Source organism: Haemorhous mexicanus, chromosome 1 (genome assembly GCF_027477595.1).
Source record: "Haemorhous mexicanus isolate bHaeMex1 chromosome 1, bHaeMex1.pri, whole genome shotgun sequence".
Taxonomy (NCBI): Eukaryota; Metazoa; Chordata; class Aves; order Passeriformes; family Fringillidae; genus Haemorhous; species Haemorhous mexicanus.
In genome coordinates, this window is record NC_082341.1 from 34,988,123 (window position 1) to 34,999,587 (window position 11,465).

General features: G+C 46.9%; 1 protein-coding gene across 2 annotated transcripts; it reads left to right on the forward strand.

Annotated features, from left to right (window-relative positions):
• Window positions 1–7,953: 7,953 nt before the first annotated feature.
• Window positions 7,954–10,558, forward strand: PRR15 (proline rich 15). Of its 2 annotated transcripts, none has more exons than XM_059845633.1 (2): window positions 7,954–8,136; window positions 8,646–10,558. In XM_059845633.1, the coding sequence occupies exon 2, from the start codon at window positions 8,655–8,657 to the stop codon at window positions 9,000–9,002; it is 348 nt and encodes a 115-aa protein (XP_059701616.1). In that variant the 5' UTR covers window positions 7,954–8,136; window positions 8,646–8,654; the 3' UTR covers window positions 9,003–10,558. The 2 variants fall into 2 exon arrangements, with proteins under 2 accessions (XP_059701616.1, XP_059701610.1); XM_059845627.1 differs by lacking the exon at window positions 7,954–8,136 and adding an exon at window positions 8,207–8,298.
• The last annotated feature ends 907 nt before the right edge of the window (window positions 10,559–11,465 follow it).

The window sequence follows — 11,465 nt, forward strand, 5'->3', positions numbered from 1 at the left end:
TTTTGGTGTCCGTCACTGACTACACGGCAAGCTGCCAAACAAAAACCCATCACTAATTACCATTCTGACATTGCTGGAAACTTTCCTGCTCAAAAATTTAGACCAGTTTTACTGCAGGTCGCAGTTTCAGATTGGCACCAGGTTGCCCATACCACCACAGCCAAGCACGTGCACAGACTTATTTTCAGAGACCACCCTGAACCACCTTTATGCAAAACAAGCAAGCAGTGAATCTCAACATCAATTTAATCAATATCTGAGAATCAATGCCATCAGAGTATTTTTCCACACTCTTGAACACAGACATTTGACTAACAATGGTTTTCTTTCTTTTTTTCTGGTCAGTTATATTATGAGCTGTTTTTTTTAAGGTAGAACACAGGCATCTTTAGCTTGTCTCATCCCTGGAATCTCCAACACATGTTCCATCTTAAGGATTTTAAGGATTTGATGACATTACAAGGCAGTGTGCCCAGAAGCACCCATGCTTAGTGTCTGGGGAGCAGTTTCTAATCTGTTGGACAGAGGGATGAATATGATTCTGCATTTAAAAACACACATATCTACGAAATTGTTCACATTTCACTTGGCTAACTGATCAGCTGATGTCCAGTATCCTGGAGGCATGCTGAGCACGGAGGGGAAAGGCCCCTGTCCCCTCCACACCTCATTAGTGCCACCTTGTGCTGTGCCTGCTTCATCTCGTGTCGGACTTGCTGTATCCACCATGGCTGCGCCTGGAGCCGAGTGGCACAGTGAGGTCAGACCATTTCAGATTCACCATTTGAGAAAGTAAAAAGGCAGCAGACTTCCCTCTACAAAACTCACTGCTGAGACAGTAGAAAAATCATGTTTACTCTTAATGGAAACCTATCATCCAGTACGCATTGGGAAAACAATGGGTTTGACTGGATTAAACCAAATCCTTCCCTTTGCTTCAAAGCATTCAGCAAGAGCATGGGGAGGTATCTCACATGAGGCACTAGCAGCAAGTAGTAAGAGTCCTTCGAAAGATGCTCCAGGAGGCTGTGTGTGAGCCCATGTGACTCCCCTGCTAGGTCACTTCATCTCAAGTAGAAGACAGTTGTGCACCTCTGGGGGCAGGTGAGACACCAGTGTCTGACTGCAGGGGATCCTGCCTGCAGCCAGGTGTTCAGCAGAAACCTTGTTCCCCTCAGCTCTTGGAGAAGGCCTTTGGGGAAGCAGCAAGTCCTCTCCTGCAGCCACCCACTCCCAATTCCCACCTGCTATTCAACTATCCCTGTGTTCTGAGTGCCACTCTGTACACCCTCACAGCAACTGGGGGGAGACAACTTGCCTTCCATAAAGCAGGAGTGTCTTAGCCACGATCAGTGAAACATTACATCAAAGCTATGTTAATGATTTCTAAGGCGGTAGCTTTCCAGAGTGCTGTGGAAAAGCTGAAATCTCTTCTTTATACTCATCTTCGTGAGACTCGTTGCTGTCAGGTTTAAGTATTTGGAACCCACCAGGGAAGTGAGCAAAGGAATTGTTCTCTGACACCACCACGCTGGAGACAAGGCAGCATGCTCTGTGTCTGACTCCAAAGCACACACATCCTGAGAGGGCACTGGACAGGGACCTGTCAAAGGGTTTCCTCAAATGAGACACCAATTTGGGGCTCCTCCACCCAGACACCAGTAGCTGTGAAACTTAATTTCTCTCTCCTGCTGGCAAATATTATTGGAATTGGACAAAGGATGTAGAAGTCACTGAGGAAGGAGAAGAGTTTGGGAGGGGGAGGGGGGGCAGGAAGAAAGAGAAACAAAGTGCATAGTAAGGAAAACTTTTTTTTAACATGAAGTTACAAAGTACAAAGAAGACAGAGCTTTGTTCTCAACTCTCTGCTTTGCAAGCTGAGGTCAGTTTAAGCTACAAAACAGGTCTAACACAGCACAAACCTGGGTGAATTGGAACCACATTCATTTTATTTCTAAAGAAGAGGTAAGACTACACTTTCCCCCACATATAATGTTCTCAAAGCTCACAGAACATTTGAGTCTTATTGACAGAGACAGTGCTGCAAGGGCACTTAGCCTAAGACTCAGGGAAGGAATGTATCAGGTTTGGGGTCTCTTCTGAAACAAGGTTTTGGACAGACCTGGGCTGTGTACTACTGGGAAACACAGCACACAGGAGGTAGAAGGGATTGCAGGTGTGGTTAAACTCTGGGCTTAGAGAGACCTTGGAGAGGTGCTGAAAATACCTGGAGTAATAAATAGCTGGACTGAATCACAGAATCACAGAATATTTTGGGTTGGAAGGGACCTTTAAAGGCTATCTAGTCCAACTCCTCTGCAACCTCCCTGCAGGAGCCTGTCTGACCATCTTCTTATCTCCTTTATCAACAAGTACAGAGAGAATTTGTGCAGAAGAGAGAGGGAAAATATTGCAGTGCCAATAAACCCCCTACCCATAACCAGGGACTGAAAGCACAAAAACTCTTTGAGCAGGGAGGTAGTTCACAAACACTCAGGCAAGAAGAATGCCATCTAACTGGATCTTCAAAGCAGTATTACATTGTTATCCCTACAGCTATCTAAAGGGAATGAAGAGACTATAGGGCTGATAGAGATAAGGCTGAGAGCATCAACATGCTTTATGTTCTTTAGCTGTAGAGATTAATTCCTTGATTAAAGAAAACAGTTAAGATTCAGAAATCTGAACCTTAGGGAGCTAAGATTATTGCTGAGTGCTCTAGGGCCTGCAGATTCAGGACATCGGTGGATCTTATATGGGGCCATACTTTACACTATCTTTCTCCAAAGGCATGGTGTTCTGAATATAATTATGCTGATGCTACAGGTAGTGCCAGGACTGGGAATTCAAAGCCTGAAGACATGGATTATTGCAGGATGTTTTAAGGACTGCAGTTAGGAAGAAAGATTTTGTCAGATGGTGCAAGTGCTTCATAAGCTACAGTAGAAAGGAACAGCTGCTTATAAGTAGAGAAACTGTCAGGGTTCAATTTGCAGCAGATTTGGGGATGGCACAAACCAAGGTTGCCACTGGAAGCTGCTTTCATTGCAGAGCCTGACAAGGTGCCAGTCAAAATATTCCCTCTTTTTTTGAAAGTATGAGTCCTTTGTTGTCACTAAAAGTAATGTTATAATGAGGAGTAGAGTTAGATCTTGAAGAGCATAAATTGCTGCCAGCCATATTTGAAGATACCCTAATTTCTGTTCTACTGTAGGGTACAAATGATGATCAACGTACATAAAAATCCATATTAATTACCACATGCTGCTGCCCAAGAACTTCAGGAGACTGGGCTCCATAGGTATCATAACATCCATAGATAAAAGTTAGGTTAAGTTAGGAATCCAAATATTGAAGAACCAGACTTGTCACTGCAAGTTGCATAGCCCTCAGTATCGGGAATAGGAATGATGATATAGGGATGTGTCAAAAACGAGCTATTGTTCATGGTGGGGTTTTTGTCGTTTCAGACATGAGTGTCACAGTTACAATTAAAGTAGGAATTAATTAAAGTAGGGACAGACATTGGAAATCTAAAGCCCTAATGATTGTGTGGTTCCCAAAGTTGTGAAAACTGCAGCATGTTGGCATCACTAATGATCAGCTCTGTCTTTCCATACAGTGCATGGATTCTCTGGTTAAGAATAGGGATACTGGAAGAACAGACTTTTTTGCAAGGCCTTCCGAGCTAGGAAGGGTACTGGTGTCAATAGTCACCATATTTAGCCATATTTTCTTTGATCTGCTGAAGGAGTAGGACCTTAATTTTATCTTCAGGTACTGTAAGGGCAAAAGAGAAGACAAATTTTAAGAGTTTGGGATTCAAAGAATCAGACTGCTGCTGGACATACAAATGTAAGAATGAGGCTGGTGTCAGAGGCTGAAAATTTGAGGAGCTGTGTTTACAGTCTGTTTTGATGAAGTTTTGGGCCTTGTAGTGTTTTAGGTAAAGTTTCACAACCTGTTGAGTTCTGAGACAGATTTATTCCTGCAGCTGAACTTCCCATTGAATGAGAACGAGCACTAGCACTAAGCTAACACCTTGCTACAGGACTGGTTCCCTTCACAGAGCTACCTTCACAGGGCCCATGTAAATAAGGATGTTGTCTGCTCTAGTGTTGGAGGTAAGATCAAAAAACTTAAGACTACATCTGTGTTAGTCAATAAAATGCGGTCAAGGCAACCATGCCCTATCCTATTACATTGTACTGAGATGAGGTCCTCTCAGTGTCACCTGTGGCCTTTGAGACTCATTTTTCTCTACAGGCACTGATTCAAAAATTGTGCTGTGTTTCAGCCCACCAAACAGCTGCTTTCATACCCAGAAGCTATGGTGCAATGCATGTCCTAGACTGTTATATGAGGAGTGGTTGTGAACTGAAGTGATATAGGGGTGTGTCAATAAGGAGCTATTGTTCATGGTGGGGTTTTTGTCGTTTCAGACATGAGTGTCACAGTTACAATTAAAGTAGGAATTAATTAAAGTAGGGACAGACATTGGAAATCTAAAGCCCTAATGACTGTGTGGTTCCCAAAGTTGTGAAAACTGCAGCATGTTGGCATCACTAATGATCAGCTCTGTCTTTCCATACAGTGCATGGATTCTCTGGTTAAGAATAGGGATATTGGATGAACAGACTTTGTTGCAAGGCCTTCAGAGGGTGCAAAGCCTGTTGCAATAAAGCTGGGGAGGGTGACAAACTTGTATAGTTTCATCCATCCTGCTTAATGGGAATAATCCTTTGCTCCCACTGCCTTGAAACCATGCCTGACCAGTGCACATACAGAGGGCCAAATTTGAAATAATGCCAGGGAGTCACCACTAATAGGCTAAATCCACCAGGTGCAGGGTTAAAACCCGTGCCCTGGTAATATTTTTTTTTTCTTTTTTTTTTCTTTTGGCAAGGCAGATGTAGACTGGTAATGAATGCTGCAGTTCCACAGTCTTGAGCAGCAGCCTGTCAACAGGGAAAATGTTCTTGCCCATTATAAAATGGTTGGAGTCCTTCCTGTGGTTATTATAGTAAAGCTAAGATTTGAGATATTGCTAGCACATGGAAATCTAAATCTACGAGAAATTAAGTTACTGCTGGCTTCTTCTGAATTGGCAGCTTGACACAGATGGGAGACAGTTGTTTGTGTGATCTTTTCCTTTGCACAGAGGTCCACTGGTTTAAATTAATGTAACATTTAGGCTCTGAGACTTAGGAGCTCCAACAACTGTTTTTAACGCTGAATGTCAAAGGCCCAGCTTGTGCCAGCAGGTATCAGTGTTGCTGTTGGTTTTTTGTTTTTATCTATGAGCCAATTGCTCAGTTGTGTATCAGGGCAAAGTTAAGAGTTTAATTGAAACTTGAAGATACAAACATTGAATATTACTGGGAATATAGACCTTAGCAGAGCTCTGCTCTCTATAGGTGCCAGTGCCATGCTCTTTTCAGTTGGTGTGAACACAACCTTGGCCTTAACATTAGCATTTGAGAAACTGAAGTTTTAAACATCCAGTATATTTGCTGGATGGGGTTTCAGGGTAGATGAGAGTTCTGATAGCAATATTCACCAGTGCATGTTATGCTTCTGGGGGTCCCCTGGGTATAATTGTAACTGCATTTTACATCAGAGCTTTGGAAACCAAAGGGTTCCATGGTGTTGGGAAGGCTGATGTCTGCAGTGGACAGTGCCTCTCTTGTCCTCCCAGTAGAGATGGGACCCCTCAACAAAATTAGATAAGGGTGTGGTTTGGCAATTCAAGCTTTCCAGAGCCCACATGAGCACAGGAAAGTCTGCAAAGTTTGGAAAAAGGAGAGTGGGAATGGCAAGAAGCACTATTTGTTTTTTTTCTCACATTCACTGCAGTAACAGTTAGGGGTTGTAAATAAGATTAGTTTGAGGACTGACATTCAAATCAGTCTTTGAGAATCTAAGTCTTGAAAATACCAGGATATTTCTGAATTTTGGAGAGCCTGCAGAATTATGAAGAAACTTATAGCAATATGGACCAACATGGTACACAAAAGGAGCATGTTATAATGTAAAAAAGGCCCTACCATTTTATATTGCAGTGTACTGGGGCATCTGCTAGAATCCTGCACATCCACCCTAACAGGGACTACAAAACCCCACTGCTTTTTTATCCCAGCCTCCTGCAAAGTGAGGACAGAATTTAACTGCAGCAGTCTTATTAGATGAATGTGCTATCCAACTTCCATGCATTGAAATAGGCAATATGTTATTTACTTTTCTGCTTAAATAAACACTGTAAATATATGTATACTGAAAGAATGCAACAAGTACTGTTGCAGCAAGAAAGGGATAGAGCATACATTTTCACTGTCAGAGTTGTTTTGGTGTAAACACTAACCTTAGTGACAGTCTTGTGGAACAGCATGTTGTGACTTCCAAAAGCAGAGCAGATTCCACTGTCCTCCTGCACCACCACAGACTTATGCAGGCAGCATCCTCCCACTCCCACGTCTCTTACAAAGCTTCCCAACCTGCCTCTCTCTTTTCAGTAGACTCTGCTGTCAGTACATTGTCAAAAAGGAAAAATCTCTCATTCTAGGACTCTTTGAAATGGGTTTAACTGAAAAAAACCCCACACTGATTTGATGTAAGTTTGGTATTTTGTGAGCTAAGAGGCCAGGTGTATGGTAATCAAAATAAAATTAATACTAAATATTTTGTATAAGCCTATTTGCAGAATGAAAGCAATAAAAGACAACCAGCAATGCTTTTGTGAAAAGAGCATTTAAAAATAAAAACTACCTTTATTTACACATAAATTCCCTTTTTCCCAGGCACTTTCCTGGGGCACAAGATGGAGACAGATGCTGGTGTTCTCTTTCTCTACAAATACGAGTAGCAAAGCAGTAGGTCACAGTCACAAGGAGAAACTTGACTCTGTGGTCTGCTACTGTCCTTGGCCCGAGAAAGCCTGATGCCCTGGTGCTTTGTGACTTGGAGAATGTTAGTTCCTTACTTGCTAGGAGGGAATGTAAAGGCCATCTTTTATCACTGGAAGTTTGTGTTTTATTAAATAGGAGATTTTTTTTTTTCTGTTGATTTTATTGGATTTGATAGACAATTTGGAGGGTACACTTTCAAGCTCCCCTATCCAAAAGGCTTTGCCTTTGAAGAGGGCACTCTACAGAGTAATGTAAGTGCATGCCCCAGACTCCTCTCCCTCAGTAACCTGCATTCACCAATTTCCATATCTCTTATCTTTATGGGCTATTCGGGGAAGCTGCAAGTAGCAGAAGTTGATCTGCAAAAGAAGATGGGGCTGAAATATGCTGCTTTCACATACTCTTCTTAACCATCATAGGCATCCTTGAGTGGCTCACTGTTGATGGGAAGGGCATTAGGAATCAAATGCATATTACATGGCATAGTTCTTCAAAGATCAAATAATCACTTTTAACACATGGTGTGGCACAAACAAATATTTTTTCTCCTTTCTAGGTGAATGGAAAAAAGACAAAGTCGTTTGTATGGTCATATATCCATGACAACACAGAAAGTCAAAGTCCCAATACAAAGACAATTTGAATACAAGTACCAGACCTACAGCACCACTCGTTTTTTAAAGAAAGGCAGTTAACCACAATTCTATTTTCTTCAAGGCTCTAAAATACCCACCCACGCACATCCACCACGTGCACAAACAAAAAGCAGTGATATTTTGTTTCAGCCATGCACGCTGGCAACACCGCATCCATCTCGGCAGCCTCGGATTTCACGACGCCGCCTCACCTGCGCTGAGGCTCCCTGCTCTTCCTCCTCTTCCTCTGCCCCTCCCCCTGTCTCTCCACCGCTGTCTCCCTGGAGGGGATACCGACCCTCTTCCCTGCAGCCCCGCGGACTCGGGGCCGACCCCTCCTGCCCCACCCCGGGCAGGTGAGCGGGAGCCGCCCGGCCCCGGGGCTGGCCGTGCCGCCGCTCCGCCCACGGGGGCGAGCCGCGGGGCCGGCCGGCACCTGCCGCCGCTCCGCGCCGAACCGCCCCGCACAGCCGCTCCGCACAGCCGCCCGGCCGCCCTCCCTCCCCGCCGCGCCGGGGGACCGCAGGGCCGTGCGGCGGCGGCCGCGCTCCCCGCGGGGCAGGAGTGCGCTCCCGCAGCGCCGGGCGGGCCCGCAGGTCAGTGTCGCTTCCCGTACCTGTTGCGCAGGGAGCCGGCGGGGCGGGGAGAGGAGGGAGGGAGGGAGGGAGGGAGGGGGAAAACGAAAGGAGCCCCATCGCAGGAGCCCCAGGACGCGCCACGCTCCCGGCCTCGTCCCGCGGGGAGGCAGCAACCCCAAGGTACCGGACCTCGGGTCTACTTCTGGGTGTGGGGGGTGGTGAGTGCAGGCAGCGGGTCCCGCGGCCCGGCTCCGGGGCGTCATTTACCTGAGACTGTGCGAGACGCGCACGGAGCGGGCGGCGCTTCCGAGCCGCTCGACGGGGCGCAGAACGCTCCCCCCGTGCCCGCCCGGCCGCCGCCGCAGCAGGACCCGGCCCTCCCCGCAAGCCGCTCCCGGGCGCCGGGCACACCTCCCCGGCAGCGCTGCCCGTCCCCCGGTGCTGGGCAAGAGGAGTCCCGGCGCCGAACGAGTGGGGAGGCGGCGTGCCCGGCTGCCAACCCGTCTTCGCCCTCTTCCCCCCCGCAGGAGCCCGAGATGGCGGACAGCGCCGCGGCCACCGCCGCTCCTCGGGCCGGCGTGAAGGGCTCGGCCGGGCCCTGGTGGAAATCGCTGACCAGCAAGAAGAAGCACAAGGAAGCGGCGGTAGCCCCGCCGCACCCCGTCGCCAGCGAGACCCCCGCCGACACCCCCAGCCCCGACGGCCGGGAGGAACAGTCTGGCGACGCCGCGGGAACCGGAGTCGGCAACCGGCGGAGCCTCCGAGTGTCCCATTCGGGCCGCTTCAAGGAGCGGCGGAAGGTGCGCACCTCGCTGCTGGCCGACAGCCCCGAGGTCTTCGACGGCGGCGGCGCCCCAGGCCATGCCGCCCAAGAGCCCCAGTAGCCCAGGAGGACCTTGCCGAGGAGCTGCCGCTGGATGGGTGGCCGGAGAACTGGTGGGACAGGCGGCCGGAGAACTGGTGGGACAGGCAGCCGGAGTCGGTGACTGCCCCGCAGCTGGGCTCGGACCCATGGGTGATGTGTAGGCAGCAGCCTCCCACACCCTGAGCGGACATTGCGGGGAGCCCGGCACCGCTGCCCGGCATCGCGTGCGCTGTGTTACACGAACACCGCCAATACCAAACCCCTGGATGACGGGACGATGTGATTGTCTTTTAAAAAAAAAACCAAATAAACACCCCACTCCCTGTACTGTGGTGAGCAGACTCAAAGGTGCTATCCCAAGGCCGATGGCGGGGTCTCTGAACCTTCCCGCAGCCCTCGCCAGGAGCCAACGTGCTGACTCCGAGGCCTGTGACCCAGTTCCTTCTGGCTCTCAAGCCGAGGAGGCGCTTCGCTGCTTTCATCTCACAAGCTGTTTTATCGAAGGAAGGGGGGAGCAAAGTGCTCTTATCTAATTTCAGGGCCGAGGACCTCCGGTGGTGCCGAAAGTGCGCCAGTCCTGCCATTAGCCACAAATACATCTTCCATCCCCCACGGGGGTCCAGAGGGAGGCATTGTGAGGGGCTGGCTCCTGTCTTTGCCCATGTCCCACATCACATTGCATTTGCATATGGAAAAGGCAGGACCATGCTGGTATTCTCCCTCTTCTTACTGTGTAGTACTAAGCAGGTGTTTCAGGGACTGGTCCCTCGTAGTTCTGTTACAGAGGGAGGCCCATGTTCTCTAGCAATTCACACAATTTACCCAGGGGATACATGATTTTTGCATAATTGGTGATAACTGGGATAATGAAGCTCCAATGAAGAAATTGTGTGATAAGATGTAAACATTCTTTTGGGACATGAGACCAGACCTGGAGAGCACAAGCAGGGTTGCAGTTCTGATGTGGAAATAGGCTTGGGCACCACTGGAAGTGTTTACTGAGGCTTTTGAAGCAAGGTTAAGTGTCCCAGAATTTCTTCTGATGGTGTGATAATGTGCTTTCACTCGAGTAGTTATCTGGTCCCTTTAAGAGCTCTTGGATTTTTTTTGGACAAATAAATATAAGCCAGATTTTTACTGGTGTTGTGCCTTACAGAGCAAAATCAGTTAAAAATACTTGTCAATTACACATTTCTTGATAGTAGGTGATGTAGCAACAACTGACTTATTTATTTTAAATGCCTTTGCAATATGCTTTATATTGTTAAAATGGTTTTAGGCTTTTTCTGAATACAAGATGCTACATAGTGGCAGGCACTGAAAATTATTTCCTAACAGTCAAGTATTACGCAGTTATGATTTTGTTCGGTTGTAACTAATCATTTGACGTCATTAAAAATAAAAAGACTGGAAAGGAAATAAGAAGTGAGTTCCAGTTGAAAATATGGAATAAACCAGCCTCTGACAATCACTGAAATGTTGCGCTAGATGCTGGGCAAGTGCCCTGTGGTTCAATGTGCACAATAATATGTAATGACCCTTGAAAGCTCCTGTGCAATAAACTCAGACAACGTAGCTGCTGAGGTGCTCCCTGGTCATTCACTCCTTCAGACTCTGGAACCCAAGGACAAAGGGACTGTAGTATCAAATCCATTTCCATGAAACTTTTTCTTTTTTTTTTTCCTCCACCCAGTGTGTAGATACATGCTTTTTAAATTTCCTTTAGTAAAACGACAAGGTACTGGATTTGGACTGCCCTTCTATATTGCTGACTCCATGCTGACCAAGAAAAGATCTGGGTGGGGTGAGGGGAGGTCTTTAAACTTTCTCCTCAGGGGTGCCTTTCTTATGGGAGGCCTCTTCAGTCAAGGGACATCTGAAATGCTTCTCTTGAGAAGAAGCAATCAGAGCAAACCTAGTCTTGGAAAAAAGAGGGTAAGAGAGAAGGGGGAAAATTTAAAAGCTGGAAACAGAGAGGGTGGATGGTGAAGAACCGTATTCCAGCTACAATTAACCCAGGATGGGACTGGGGAGGAAGGAGGCACAAAGTGGTGCCTTTGCTGCCAGGGTTGTCATACTACCTTTGGAGGCCAAACTGTCCATGTTTATTACAGGCAGAAGTAGTCTGCCCGTGTTTATGTATTTTAAGGTCCAAAGAAGTGTTTTTGTATGTGTGTGTGCCCAAAATGGAAGAACAAGTAAGCAGAAATTGCACTGATGCGTTTCTTAATTCCTGCATCTAATTTGGTGTGAGTTCTGTGAGGGTCAGATCCTCAGAACTAGCCAGAGGCTGGAGAATGAATGCAGACTAGTTTTTTATATATCTCATGTAGATGCTTTTTTTCATTTTTAATCCTTAAACTGTTGTGAAAATACAGTTTCCTCCTCTCATCTCTACCTAAAAGCTGCCTTGTTCCACAGTGAACCTCTGTTTGCTCTTTGGAAATGTCTCAGGTTTGTTGTTTGCAAGTCTTCACCTAGG